We start from the raw sequence: 14517 nt of genomic DNA, 5'->3' as shown, positions 1-14517 counted from the left end.
GTTAGATGTCTGTAATTACATGTCAGTGACATTTCTGTACATCTGCATAAATACTCATGAACCCGACACACACATAAACACAGACACACTGCTCTCTCTCTCCTTGTAGCGCCCTGCGTACCCCGCCTCACCGAGGTAGAGATGGACTGTCTATCAGATTCCGCCTGGGTGGTATGGGAGGAGTCAGCGGGTTCCGAGCTTTACGTTGCCGTGGCGACGGACAGCCAGGGGCAGACGTTTGAGTGTAACTCAACCAACAGTAACACGTGCGCTGTGCCAGACCTGCACTGCGGACTTCACTTTACCTTTACCCTCACCGCCTTAGACCAACAGTGCTCCAGCGCACCTAGCAACGCTGTGGTGTCCGAGACAGGTGAGAGCCTGACGTACTTAATGCATGAGGGTTGGTAACATTTATATTGAAGTAGCTGAAATGTATATTTAGCAGTATATTGTCCTAGTGACATTTATATTTGGTTGGCATTTTGGCATTTTTCACAGTGTTTGGTTGTACCACCTGTGTATACTGTATGTGCACCTCACTGAACCTCTGTCCCCCATCCCACCCAGCCCCTTGCCCTCCCCAAGACACGCAGACCAAAGTGGGTTGTGAGAACCATACGGTGAGTGTGTCCTGGACCCCCAGCGTGGGAGCTCTGATGTACACGGCCACCCTGGAGAGCACAGACGGAGAGACCACCTTCTGCACCACCGATGGGACAGGATGTGACATCACACAGCTGCCCTGCGGAGAGACGTACATCCTGGCGGTAACCGCTGAGGGACGCACCTGTAACACCTCGGAGAGCATGGGGACTATTGTCAGAACAGGTACGCACACACACGCACACACGCTATCCTTGTGAGGACCTTGACAAAACACCTACTAACTGAGGATCAGTCTATCTATCTCACACATATTAAACAGACTATACACCTCCTAAAATATTTAGCCACTCCACTGTCAGAGCTATTAGAACATCATTTTGTAGTCACAACAGTTACATATCTGACACAGACAGAGTACATATTAAGAAGTAGTATGGGCACTCAACACTTCACCAAAAGCCATAGACCAGATCCCATTACAAACATCTCTCAGTCATGGCTTTACAGTGTTGCTGAATGAAAGTGACTTTAGTTATATTCTTCCCCACAGTACCCTGCACACCCCAGCGTCTGCAGGCCAGTGTGAGCTGCAGCAGTAATGTGGCCAATATGATGTGGAACACCAGCCGTGGGGGTCAGCTCTACTCTGTAGAGGCTACCGGAACCGATGGACACATTGCAGGATGCATGTCCCATGAGACCCGCTGTGATCTCACCGGCCTGCACTGCGGCCAGCACTACACCGCCACCATGGTGGCACGAGACAGTGACTGCACCAGCCCTGTGAGTGACACTGTGGAGCTCAAGACAGGTGAGCTCACAACACACATATGGGAAAATGTAGAGACACTTTATAAGCAGACAGTTGAAGTCAGAAGTCTACATACATTTAGGTTGGGGTCATTAAAACTACTTTTTCAACCACTCTCCAAATTTCTTGTTAACAAACTATAGTTTTGGCAAGTCGGTTAGGACATCTACTTTGTGCATGACACAAGTAATCTTTCCAACAATAGTTTACAGACACATTATTACACTTATAATTCACTGTATTACAATTCCAGTCGGTCAGAAGTTTACATACACTAAGTTCACTGTGCCTTTAAACAGTTTGGAAAATTCCAGAAAATTCCATCATGGCTTTAGAAGCTTCTGATAGGCTAATTGACATCATTTGAGCCAATTGAAGGTCTACCTGTGGATGTATTTCAAGGCCTACCTTCAAACTCAATGCCTCTTTCCTTGACATCATGGGAAAATCAAAATAAATCAGCCAAGACCTCAGAAAAATCAGCCAAGAACTCCACAAGTCTGGTTCATCCTTGGGAGCAATTTCCAAATGCCTGAACGTACCACGTTCATCTGTACAAACAATAGTACCCAAGTATAAACATCATGGGACCACGCAGAAATCATACCGCTCAGGAAGGAGACGCATTCGGTCTCCTTGAGATAAATGTACTTTGGTGCGAAAAGTACAAATCAATCCCAGAACAACAGCAAAGGACCTTGGAAAGATGCTGGAGGAAACAGTAAAACTAATCCTATATCGACATAACCTGAAAGGCCGCTCAGCAAGGAAGGAGCCACTGCTCCAAAACCTCCACAAAAAAGCCAGTACGGTTTGCGTCTGCACATGGGGACAAAGATCGTACTTTTTGGAGAAATGTCCTCTGGTCCGATGAAACAAAATAGAATGTTTTGGCCATAATGACCATCATTATGTTTGGAGGAAAAACGGGGAGGCTTGCAAGCCGAAGAACACCATCCCAACCGTGAAGCACGGGGGTGGCAGCATCATGTTGTGGGGGTGCTTTGATGCAGGAGGGACTGGTGCACTTCACAAAATAGATGGCATCATGAGGTAGGACAATTATGTGGATATATTGAAGCAAGACATCAGTCAGGAAGTTAAAGCTCGGTCGCAAATGGGTCTTCCAAATGGACAATGACCCAAAGCATAATTCCAAAGTTGTGGCAAAATGGCTTGAGGACAACAAAGTCAAGGTATTGTATTGGCCATCATAAAGCCCTTACCTCAATACTATAGAAAATTTGTGGGCAGAACTGAAAAAGCGTGTGCGAGCAAGGAGGCCTACAAACCTGACTCAGTTACACCAGCTCTGTCAAGAGGAATGGGCCAAAATTCTCCCAACTTATTGTGGAAAGCTTGTAGAAGGCTACCCAAAACATTTGACCCAAGTTTAACAATTGAAAGGCAATGCTACCAAATAGTAATTGAGTGTATGTAAACTTCTGACCCACTGGGAATGTGATGAAAGAAATAAAAGCTGAAATAAATCATTATCTCTACTATTATTCTGACATTTCACATTCTTAAATAAAGTGGTGATCCTAGCTGACCTAAGACAGGGAATTTTTACTAGAATTAAATGTCAGGAATTGTGAAAAACTGGGTTTAAATGTATTTGGCTAAGGTGTATATAAACTTCCGACTTCAACTGTAGATATTCATAAACACTCACAGCGATGTAAAAAAATCCAGCCCATTGGTGAACACTCATATAACACGCATACACTGCATAGTACACCGCACACAGCCCTGACGTATCACCCTATACCCAAACCTAACCATGTCCCTGTCTATCCCTCTACCCCTTCAGCACCCTGCATTCCTGCCACTGTGTCCACTGTGATGGACTGTACAGCCAACGCCATGCATGTGTCGTGGTCTAAGAGCTTGGGGGCTGACTCCTACATAGCCACCCTGCAGGACAGCGACGGAAGCTCCACCACCTGTCAAGCCCTGAGTGGAGCAGCCTCCTGTAACGTCACCACACTCAGCTGTGGTCAGATCTACCATGTCACTGTAGCTGCCTCCGACGGAACATGCAGCAGCCCATTTACTGATGTCACCGACACCCACGCAGGTAGGAAGGGACAAGGAAGTCTCACACACAGTCCCTCTATCTAGAGGGAACCATACTTAGGTCAGTCTGTCAGTCTGCAGTCAAACATACATTTTCCTGAATATCCATTTCAGGGCCGTTTTGTTCACCATTTATATCAATGTTGTAGGCAAAGCACTGAAGAACTGAACCTATATGACTTATATTTGACCTAACTTGTACTTCTGAGACGACTCTCTACCTCTATCCTCTATCCTTCTCTCTCTTCCACCAGCACCCTGTGCGCCTCGTAACATCGAGACAGTGATGGACTGCGAGGCCCGTGTTGCCATGGTGTCCTGGTCTATGAGTGCCGGGACTGTGTCCTACGTGGCTACAGCCACCACCCTGTCCGGCCACGCCGTCACCTGTGAGACCAGCAACACCTTCTGTGAGCTGGGGGGCCTGGCCTGCGGAGAGAGTTACTCTGTGTCTGTACAGGCCTGGGGAGAGAGCTGCAGTAGCATGGCTACCATGACAGGACAACTGGTCACTGGTCAGTTGATGCTTCCTCCATGTTATTGTATATCACCCTGACAAAAAAATACTTTAGAATGTAATGATATTTACCGGTAACTTACAAAATAAAGGAAATACCAACATGAAGCATCTTAGTAGGGCGTTGGGCCACCACGAGCCAGAACAACTTCAATGCACCTTGGCATAGATTCTATATGTGTCTGGAACTCAATTAGAGGGATGCATCACCATTATTCCACAAGAAATTTCATAATTTGATGTTTTGTTGGTGGTGCTGGACAACGCTGTAGTGCTGAGTGATTAACTGACATTATAGTTATTTTTCATTTTTTAAACAACTAATTGACTGATGTCAGTTCAATTATTTGAATTCCACTTTGCTCTATTTTTTCTGTGAGCTCAATGTGCAGATCAAACCTGAACTGTGCGTTGTAGTAGAGAGTTGTAGTTTTCAACAGGCTAATATTCTACATAGTTTAGCGTAGAAAATGTGGTATTAACTACAATGACCATAATCCATTGCATCTCTGCTTACACTTGTTTGGTCTATGCGGAGCAGATACGGAGACTGATAGAAGAAAGAACACATGATTGAGAGAGATAGAAAGAAGTTGCTTTGCAAGGGATTGATAGTTGGTATTCAGAAGTCATAAAAGTATGCCTTATTTACTTTGAATAACTACTAAAATAGTGATTTTGTCAGACAGCATAGGCAGCAGCTCTATAGAGATGAGATGATGACTTGGAATTAAATAATAGTCATCAAATAAAACAAATATACACAAATTTAAATATTTGATTAAAGTAATGTGATTATTTTTATTTCACCTTTATTTAACCAGGTAGGCTAGTTGAGAACAAGTTCTCATTTACAAATGTGACCTGGCCAAGATAAAGCAAAGCAGTGCTACACAAACAACAACACAGAGTTACACATAGAATAAACAAACATGCAGTCAATAATACAATAGAGAAAGTCTGTATACAGTGTGTGCAAATGAGGTAGGATAAGGGAGGTAAGGCAATAAATAGGTCATAGTGGCAAAATAATTACAATATAGCAATTAAACACTGGAGTGATAGATGTGCAGAAGATGAGTGTGCAAGTAGAGATACTGGGGTGCAAAGGAGCAGAATAAATCAAATAAATAACAGTATGGGGGATGAGGTAGTTGGATGGGCTATTTACAGGAGCAGTGATCTGTGAGCTGCACTGACAGCTGGTGCTTAAAGTTAATGAGGGAGGGAGATATGAGTCTCCAGCTTCAGTGATTTTTGCAGTTTGTTCCAGTCATTGGCAGCAGAGAACTGGAAGGAAAGGAGGAATTGGCTTTTGGGATGACCAGTGAGATATACCTGCTGGAGCACGTGCTACGGGTGGGTGCTGCTATGGTGACCAGTGAGCTGAGATAAGGTGGGGCTTTACCTAGCAAAGACTTACAGATGACCTAGAGCCAGTGGGTTTGGCAACGAATATGAAGCGAGGGCCAGCCAACAAGAGCATACAGGTCGCAGTGGTGGGTAGTATATGGGGCTTTGGTGACAAAACAGATGGCACTGTGATAGACTACATCCAATTTGCTGAGTAGTGTTGGAGACTATTTTGTAAATGACATCGCCAAAGTCAAGAATCAGTAGGATAGTCAGTTTTACGAGGGTATGTTTGGCAGCATGAGTGAAGGATGCTTTGTTGCGAAATAGAAAGCTGATTCTAGATTTAATTTTGGATTGGAGATGCTTAATGTGAGTCTGGAAGGAGAGTTTACAGTCTAACCAGAGACCTAGGTATTTATAGTTGTCCACATATTCTAAGTCAGAGCGGTCCAGAGTAGTGATGCTGGACGGGTGGGTAGGTGTGGGCAGCGATCGGTTGAAGAGCATGCATTTAGTTTTCCTTCCATTTAAGAGCAGTTGGAGGCCACGGAAGGAGAGTTGTATGACATTGAAGCTCATGTGGAGGTTAGTTAACACAGTGTCCAAAGAAGAATAAATGATGGTTATTAAGTGATAAGCAGTAATGGGCAGTTACTGCCAATTTTATTGTTTTATTCAGTGTTGTTACAGAATTCAACCCACATAATACATAGTGCATTTAATGTTAAAAAACAACAACATTGAAACCGAAATCGAAAACCGTGATCATTTTTTTATTATCAAACCGAAACGACTTCAAAAAGCACTAACCGCTCAGCACTAAAACGACGTCTCAGGCACCGCTCCAGAATCTCCCAGAAGTATTAAATTGGGTTGAGATGTGGTGACTGAGACGGCCATGGCATATGTTTCACATCATTTTCAAGCTCATCAAACCGTTCAGTGACCACTCGTGCCCTGTGAATGGGGGTATTGTCATCCTATGGGGGAATAGCCATGGTAGCCAAAATAATGGGCTGGCCAGCATTTTTATACATGACCCTAAGCATGATGGGATGTTAATTGCTTAATTAACTTAGTAACCACACCATGTGTGGAAGCAACTGCTTTCAATACACTTTGTATCCCTCATTTACTCAAGTGTTTCCGTTATTTGGGCAGTTACCGATACACTAAACCTTCTACATGTGGTATAATATTGCAATTAGATCCATGCGATGGGATCTCCCCACTTCCAAGTCTACCTTATCTTGTCTGTTCTCAGAGCCCTGTGTACCTTTCCACCTGAGTGCTAAGTACAGCCTGACCATAGGCCAGGTGTTGTGGGACGTGAGTCAGGGTGCTACCCTGTACAGCGCTGAGGCAGTGACGGAGGAGGGTCACCTTATTAGCTGCAACACCAGTGACACCTACTGTGCCCTCTACAACATGGCCTGTAGCCAGGTGTACAACGTCACCGTCACCGCACACAACAACATCTGCCAAGGCATGGCTACGTCCAAGTCTATCAACCTCAAGACAGGTGAGTCCCTCTCACCTAGCTATGATAATACATAATACCCTACCCAGCTATAACACATAGACCAGTATAATGTACTGTACCACCGTGGCTACTGGATACACTCATATCTTCATATTATATTTTCATTTGAAACAGTATTTTGAAGTTTTTCGAAGCAGCCAGACCATCTGCATCGTTATCCATGGTGTCCCTTGTTGTGTATGTTTCAGAGCCCTGTCCTCCCAACAATGTGGAGACAAGTGTTGACTGCGAGACTGGAACAGGCGCTATTTCCTGGGAGATGAGCGTTGGGGCAGTGGGATACATAGCATTCTTCAACGGACGCAATGGAGACTCTCTGTCCTGCCACACCTTGGCACCCCACACTTCCTGTAGGGTAGAGGGACTGAACTGTGGCACAGTTTACTACGCCCGCGTCAGAGCCCTGGGAGACACTCTTAATAGCACCGACTCTACCACTGTTCTGCTGGCCTCAGGTCAGTAACATAGCAAGGGAACATTCCTTTAGTGGTGAGTCCAGAAACAAATCTGAGATCAGGGACCTTATGTCTCAAGCATCTCAGAGTAGGAGAGCTGATTTAGGATCAGGTCCCTCATGTCCATATAATCTTATTGATTATGATCTAAAATGCTAAACTGATCTTAGATCAGTACTCTGAAACACTTGATACATAAAGCCCCAGTATAATTTCCATTAAGAAAATTCACTGGATATAGTAGACAATAGAAAAAAGATAAAGTACAAACAAGTTTCTCCGTCCCGTCCCCAGCTCCCTGTGTCCCCGCCAGCATGGAGGCAGAGGTGGACTGTGATAACGCCACGGCCCTGGTGACCTGGGGCTGGAGCAATGGAGCCCAGTCCTACATCCTCACTGCTTTGGGCAGCGACGGGCACCAGGCCTCCTGCCACACAGAGGAGAATTACTGCAACATGACCAAGCTGGCCTGTGGTGAGGACTACGAAATCACCCTGACCGCCATCAACCACAACTGCCAGGTGGAGACCCTGTCTGGGGTCAGCTTCAGCACACGTGAGTAGAGAGCACGGACACAGGAGCCTCAAACACTATTTATAAATAGAGGATTATTGAGGAAAGTTGTTTTTTTTACTTGCAATGACTGATATGTTGTAGTTTATCTGCCTTAGTTGAATGCACTGACTATAAATCACTCTGGATAAGAGTGTCTGCTAAAAGACCAAAATGTTAATTAAAGAAATAGAGCTGTGGTCACTAAATCACAGAATTGTCATAACTATTGTTGGATGCATGTGCAATACAGTGCTCTAGTATCTACTAGCGCTAGTGTGTCATAGAAACCTGTACTGTGGTGCAGGTCTCAATACAGTGCTCTAGTATCTACTAGCGCTAGTGTGTCATAGAAACCTGTACTGCGGTGCAGGTCTCAATACAGTGCTCTAGTATCTACTAGCGCTAGTGTGTCATAGAAACCTGTACTGCGGTGCAGGTCTCAATACAGTGCTCTAGTATCTACTAGTGCTCTAGCTAGTGTGTCATAGAAACCTGTACTGCGGTGCAGGTCTCAATACAGTGCTCTAGTATCTACTAGCGCTAGTGTGTCATAGAAACCTGTACTGCGGTGCAGGTCTCAATACAGTGCTCTAGTATCTACTAGCGCTAGTGTGTCATAGAAACCTGTACTGCGGTGCAGGTCTCAATACAGTGCTCTAGTATCTACTAGCGCTAGTGTGTCATAGAAACCTGTACTGCGGTGCAGGTCTCAATACAGTGCTCTAGTATCTACTAGCGCTAGTGTGTCATAGAAACCTGTACTGCGGTGCAGGTCTCAATACAGTGCTCTAGTATCTACTAGCGCTAGTGTGTCATAGAAACCTGTACTGCGTGCAGGTCTCAATACAGTGCTCTAGTGCATCTACTAGTATCTACTAGCTAGTGTGTCATAGAAACCTGTACTGCGGTGCAGGTCTCAATACAGTGCTCTAGTATCTACTAGCGCTAGTGTGTCATAGAAACCTGTACTGCGGTGCAGGTCTCAATACAGTGCTCTAGTATCTACTAGCGCTAGTGTGTCATAGAAACCTGTACTGCGGTGCAGGTCTCAATACAGTGCTCTAGTATCTACTAGCGCTAGTGTGTCATAGAAACCTGTACTGCGGTGCAGGTCTCAATACAGTGCTCTAGTATCTACTAGCGCTAGTGTGTCATAGAAACCTGTACTGCGGTGCAGGTCTCAATACAGTGCTCTAGTATCTACTAGCGCTAGTGTGTCATAGAAACCTGTACTGCGGTGCAGGTCTCAATACAGTGCTCTAGTATCTACTAGCGCTAGTGTGTCATAGAAACCTGTACTGCGGTGCAGGTCTCAATACAGTGCTCTAGTATCTACTAGCGCTAGTGTGTCATAGAAACCTGTACTGCGGTGCAGGTCTCAATACAGTGCTCTAGTATCTACTAGCGCTAGTGTGTCATAGAAACCTGTACTGCGGTGCAGGTCTCAATACAGTGCTCTAGTATCTACTAGCGCTAGTGTGTCATAGAAACCTGTACTGCGGTGCAGGTCTCAATACAGTGCTCTAGTATCTACTAGCGCTAGTGTGTCATAGAAACCTGTACTGCGGTGCAGGTCTCAATACAGTGCTCTAGTATCTACTAGCGCTAGTGTGTCATAGAAACCTGTACTGCGGTGCAGGTCTCAATACAGTGCTCTAGTATCTACTAGCGCTAGTGTGTCATAGAAACCTGTACTGCGGTGCAGGTCTCAATACAGTGCTCTAGTATCTACTAGCGCTAGTGTGTCATAGAAACCTGTACTGCGGTGCAGGTCTCAATACAGTGCTCTAGTATCTACTAGCGCTAGTGTGTCATAGAAACCTGTACTGCGGTGCAGGTCTCAATACAGTGCTCTAGTATCTACTAGCGCTAGTGTGTCATAGAAACCTGTACTGCGGTGCAGGTCTCAATACAGTGCTCTAGTATCTACTAGCGCTAGTGTGTCATAGAAACCTGTACTGCGGTGCAGGTCTCAATACAGTGCTCTAGTATCTACTAGCGCTAGTGTGTCATAGAAACCTGTACTGCGGTGCAGGTCTCAATACAGTGCTCTAGTATCTACTAGCGCTAGTGTGTCATAGAAACCTGTACTGCGGTGCAGGTCTCAATACAGTGCTCTAGTATCTACTAGCGCTAGTGTGTCATAGAAACCTGTACTGCGGTGCAGGTCTCAATACAGTGCTCTAGTATCTACTAGCGCTAGTGTGTCATAGAAACCTGTACTGCGGTGCAGGTCTCAATACAGTGCTCTAGTATCTACTAGCGCTAGTGTGTCATAGAAACCTGTACTGCGGTGCAGGTCTCAATACAGTGCTCTAGTATCTACTAGCGCTAGTGTGTCATAGAAACCTGTACTGCGGTGCAGGTCTCAATACAGTGCTCTAGTATCTACTAGCGCTAGTGTGTCATAGAAACCTGTACTGCGGTGCAGGTCTCAATACAGTGCTCTAGTATCTACTAGCGCTAGTGTGTCATAGAAACCTGTACTGCGGTGCAGGTCTCAATACAGTGCTCTAGTATCTACTAGCGCTAGTGTGTCATAGAAACCTGTACTGCGGTGCAGGTCTCAATACAGTGCTCTAGTATCTACTAGCGCTAGTGTGTCATAGAAACCTGTACTGCGGTGCAGGTCTCAATACAGTGCTCTAGTATCTACTAGCGCTAGTGTGTCATAGAAACCTGTACTGCGGTGCAGGTCTCAATACAGTGCTCTAGTATCTACTAGCGCTAGTGTGTCATAGAAACCTGTACTGCGGTGCAGGTCTCAATACAGTGCTCTAGTATCTACTAGCGCTAGTGTGTCATAGAAACCTGTACTGCGGTGCAGGTCTCAATACAGTGCTCTAGTATCTACTAGCGCTAGTGTGTCATAGAAACCTGTACTGCGGTGCAGGTCTCAATACAGTGCTCTAGTATCTACTAGCGCTAGTGTGTCATAGAAACCTGTACTGCGGTGCAGGTCTCAATACAGTGCTCTAGTATCTACTAGCGCTAGTGTGTCATAGAAACCTGTACTGCGGTGCAGGTCTTTAGTGCCCTGTAATGCCTGTATGGTAATGTACAATAAGTTACCCTACTGTACAAACTCTCACATGGTCTGTATACTGACTCAATTTGACCTCTGACCCATAGGTCCCTGTCCCCCCCTGCATGTGGGAGTGGACCTGCAGTGTGGGACCCACACTGCCACCTTGTCCTGGGAGCAGAGAGAAGGGCTGCAGTTCTATGTTGCTAGCGCCACCTCCAGGGCTGGAGGATCTACTGGGTCCTGCAACACTAGCAGCTCTAGCTGCCAGTTCCCTGCTCTGGACTGTGGGGAGACCTACAGCTTCACTGTGACCGCCCACAGCAACCTGTGTCAGAGTGAACTCAGCAGCACTGTCGAGATCAAAACAGGTAAGACTTTTTCGCCTGGTCAATCTACCTGTCAATCCCCTACTCTTCTACAATCTCTCACTGTTGTCATGTCCCTCTTGCATGTGCCTTATGTTGCACAATTCTGTGTACGTTTGATCAATTACGCACCTCCCAGCACTGACAATTCTATGATCAAAGAACAAAATGTACATACATTTATGTAGCAATATTCTTCATGCTATCAACAATTCAAAATTCAATGCAATAAAGTCCCCAACCCAACCTTTCCCTTTTACCTGCGTAGAACCTTGCCAGCCAGACCAGGTGACAGCTACAGGGTCATGCGACAGTGAGACAATGGTGGTTGTGGCGTGGGCCGAGGCCGAGGGGGCGGTGGTCTACATGGTGACGGCCATGGGAGACCTGGGATACATGACAGCGTTCCAGACCAATGAAAGCAGCCTGGAGGCGGAGCTGCCCTGCGGACAGACCTACAGCTTCACTGTGATTGGCCAGGACGAAAGTTGTGATAGCCCAATCAGTGATGCTGCAGAGTTCAGGACTGGTACGTGGAGATATTTAATAACTTCACAGAAATACACTCCTTATGTTTAGTGTTAAGTAAAGCAGGCTACGTATAATCTACTAACATGCTATGTATCTCATGGTCTAGATCTAGCCTATGTCCGTCCGTGCAGGTGCACAGCTCAATTCTGTGTCTCCATGTGTGGGCCTTGATTATGGAAGCACATTCATGCTAAAACAAATCCAAACAAAGACTTTGCATCTGTTTACATACCCGGTCTCCTCCTGCAGCTATGACAGTATGTTGTCTAGGGCCAGGCTATAATTCAATTCAATTCAAGGGACTTTATTGGCATGGGAAACATATGTTTACATTGCCAAATCAAGTAAAGTGGAATGGATAAACAAAAGTGAAATAAACAATAAAAAGTGAACAGAAAATATTACAGTCACACAAGTCTATATGAGTGTTGTGTTTCTGTCCCCAGCCCCCTGTGTGCCCCAGCATGTGGAGAGCTACACTGTGTGTGAGAACAGCCTGGGCTCAGTGAGCTGGGCCGAGAGCGAAGGGGCGGAGTCCTACACCGCTGTCGCTGTCGGAACAGACGGCCACACCCACATGTGCACCACCAACTCTACCAGCTGCACCTGGGAGGACCTGCACTGTGGAGACCTCTACACCGTCCACGTCATCTCCAACGACTACCTGTGCAGCAGCTCCCCTAGCAACAGCACCACCGTACGCACAGGTAGGCACGACCCACACCTACTCAGTCATACTATTGTCCCAGTTACCCCTTGTCTGTGGCACAGTTTTACCCACCACAGTTACCCACATCTCCCCCATTGCCCAAATATTCATCCTGTTGGTGTTTAACTGTCTTGTTTTGTTATCTTCCACAGCTCCCTGCGTGCCCCAGAATCTGGTGCCCACTCTGGACTGTGGCAGGAGGGTTGGCTCCCTGACCTGGGACCTGAGCCACGGTGCAGACTTCTACATGGTGACTGCAGAGACCAACGCCGGCCACAAGGTGGAGCTGAGCACCAATGACACCAACGCTTACATCTCAGAGTTCCAGTGTGGTCAGGAGTACTACCTGTCTGCCCAGGCAGTGGATTCAGAGTGCAGGAGTGCACCCTCCCCCCCTGCAACACTCAGGACAGGTACATAACATCACACCCAGCCCACCTGCAACACTCAGGACAGGTACGTAACATCACACCCAGCCCACCTGCAACACTCAGGACAGGTACATAACATCACACCCAGCCCACCTGTAACACTCAGGACAGGTACATAACATCACACCCAGCCCACCTGCAACTCTCAGGACAGGTACATAACATCACACCCAGCCCACCTGCAACACTCAGGACAGGTACATAACATCACACTCTCCCCCCCTGCAACACCCAGGACAGGTACATAACATCACACCCAGCCCACCTGCAACACTCAGGACAGGTACGTAATATCACACCCAGCCCACCTGCAACACTCAGGACAGGTACATAACATCACACCCAGCCCACCTGCAACACTCAGGACAGGTACATAACATCACACCCAGCCCACCTGCAACACTCAGGACAGGTACATAACATCACACTCTCCCCACCTGCAACACTCAGGACAGGTACGTAATATCACACCCAGCCCACCTGCAACACTCAGGACAGGTACATAACATCACACCCAGCCCAACTGCAACACTCAGGACAGGTACATAACATCACACCCAGCCCACCTGCAACACTCAGGACAGGTACATAACATCACACTCTCCCCACCTGCAACACTCAGGACAGGTACGTAATATCACACCCAGCCCACCTGCAACACTCAGGACAGGTACATAACATCACACCCAGCCCACCTGCACGACACAGATGTCATACATACACTCACAGACACTGTGTAGAACAATTAGTTACAGACAGGTACTGTGACAGGTGCTACACTGTTATTAAGCACACCAATGTAACCATAAACAAACGCAGGTTGACATTTATTGGGATGAATCTTGTCCTGGAAGCAGCTTTGCAGGGTGGTCACAAGCAGGCCTAGGCAAAAAGTCATAAACCTAACCCTAACCCTAAACTTAACCCTAACCACACAGCTAACCTTATGCCTAACCCTAAATTAAGAACAAAAAGCACATTTTGGCCAATTTTGACTTTGTGGCTGGCCCATCAAGCGGATACTGCTCAGCTCTGCCTCCAGAACAATACAATATTAATCCCAATAAATGTCAACTTGCTAAACAAACATGTCCACTTTCACCAAGCACACCTGTATGCCTTCTTAAAGATTTTAATCTGTGCATAACTCTCATATTCTTTTCATCTTCCCTCCTTCAGAGCCCTGCAATCCCACCTCCATCTCTAGTGCGATGGACTGTCTGTCCAACATCGCCGTGGTAATGTGGGCGGTGTCCGACGGTGGAGCCGAGTACTACACCGCCACGGTGGAACACGAGGACGGCCAATCAAAGAGCTGCATGTCGTCCAGCTTCCAGTGCGGCATGCCCGACCTGCGCTGTGGCCAGAACTATACCGTTACCGTCACCGCATCCAACCAACATTGCCACTCCGACCCCAGTGTCGTCAACACCCTGACCACAGGTGAGACAGACCACAGGACACTTCAACACAAGAGAGAAAGACCAGACTAGCAGAAGAGAGGTCCTTGCACAACTAACAAACTAAG

The 14517-nt window shown here is 46.5% G+C and overlaps 1 protein-coding gene across 1 annotated transcript in view; it reads left to right on the top strand.

Annotated features, from left to right (window-relative positions):
- Nucleotides 1-14517, top strand: part of LOC115108768 (uncharacterized) — a 60469-nt gene that overhangs the window by 32275 nt on the left and 13677 nt on the right. The window contains exons 27-39 of the mRNA XM_065008520.1: nucleotides 110-373; nucleotides 571-831; nucleotides 1160-1420; nucleotides 3234-3500; nucleotides 3754-4014; nucleotides 6637-6894; nucleotides 7104-7370; nucleotides 7665-7925; nucleotides 11058-11321; nucleotides 11587-11847; nucleotides 12296-12556; nucleotides 12711-12971; nucleotides 14169-14432. Coding sequence (XP_064864592.1) covers nucleotides 110-373; nucleotides 571-831; nucleotides 1160-1420; nucleotides 3234-3500; nucleotides 3754-4014; nucleotides 6637-6894; nucleotides 7104-7370; nucleotides 7665-7925; nucleotides 11058-11321; nucleotides 11587-11847; nucleotides 12296-12556; nucleotides 12711-12971; nucleotides 14169-14432 — 3411 coding nt within the window. The remainder of the gene's footprint in view (nucleotides 1-109; nucleotides 374-570; nucleotides 832-1159; nucleotides 1421-3233; nucleotides 3501-3753; nucleotides 4015-6636; nucleotides 6895-7103; nucleotides 7371-7664; nucleotides 7926-11057; nucleotides 11322-11586; nucleotides 11848-12295; nucleotides 12557-12710; nucleotides 12972-14168; nucleotides 14433-14517) is intronic.

This window comes from Oncorhynchus nerka, linkage group LG24 (genome assembly GCF_034236695.1).
Source record: "Oncorhynchus nerka isolate Pitt River linkage group LG24, Oner_Uvic_2.0, whole genome shotgun sequence".
Lineage (NCBI taxonomy): Eukaryota > Metazoa > Chordata > Actinopteri > Salmoniformes > Salmonidae > Oncorhynchus > Oncorhynchus nerka.
The sequence above is the reverse complement of the archived record's forward strand: the minus strand, read 5'-3'. Positions and strand labels throughout refer to the sequence as shown.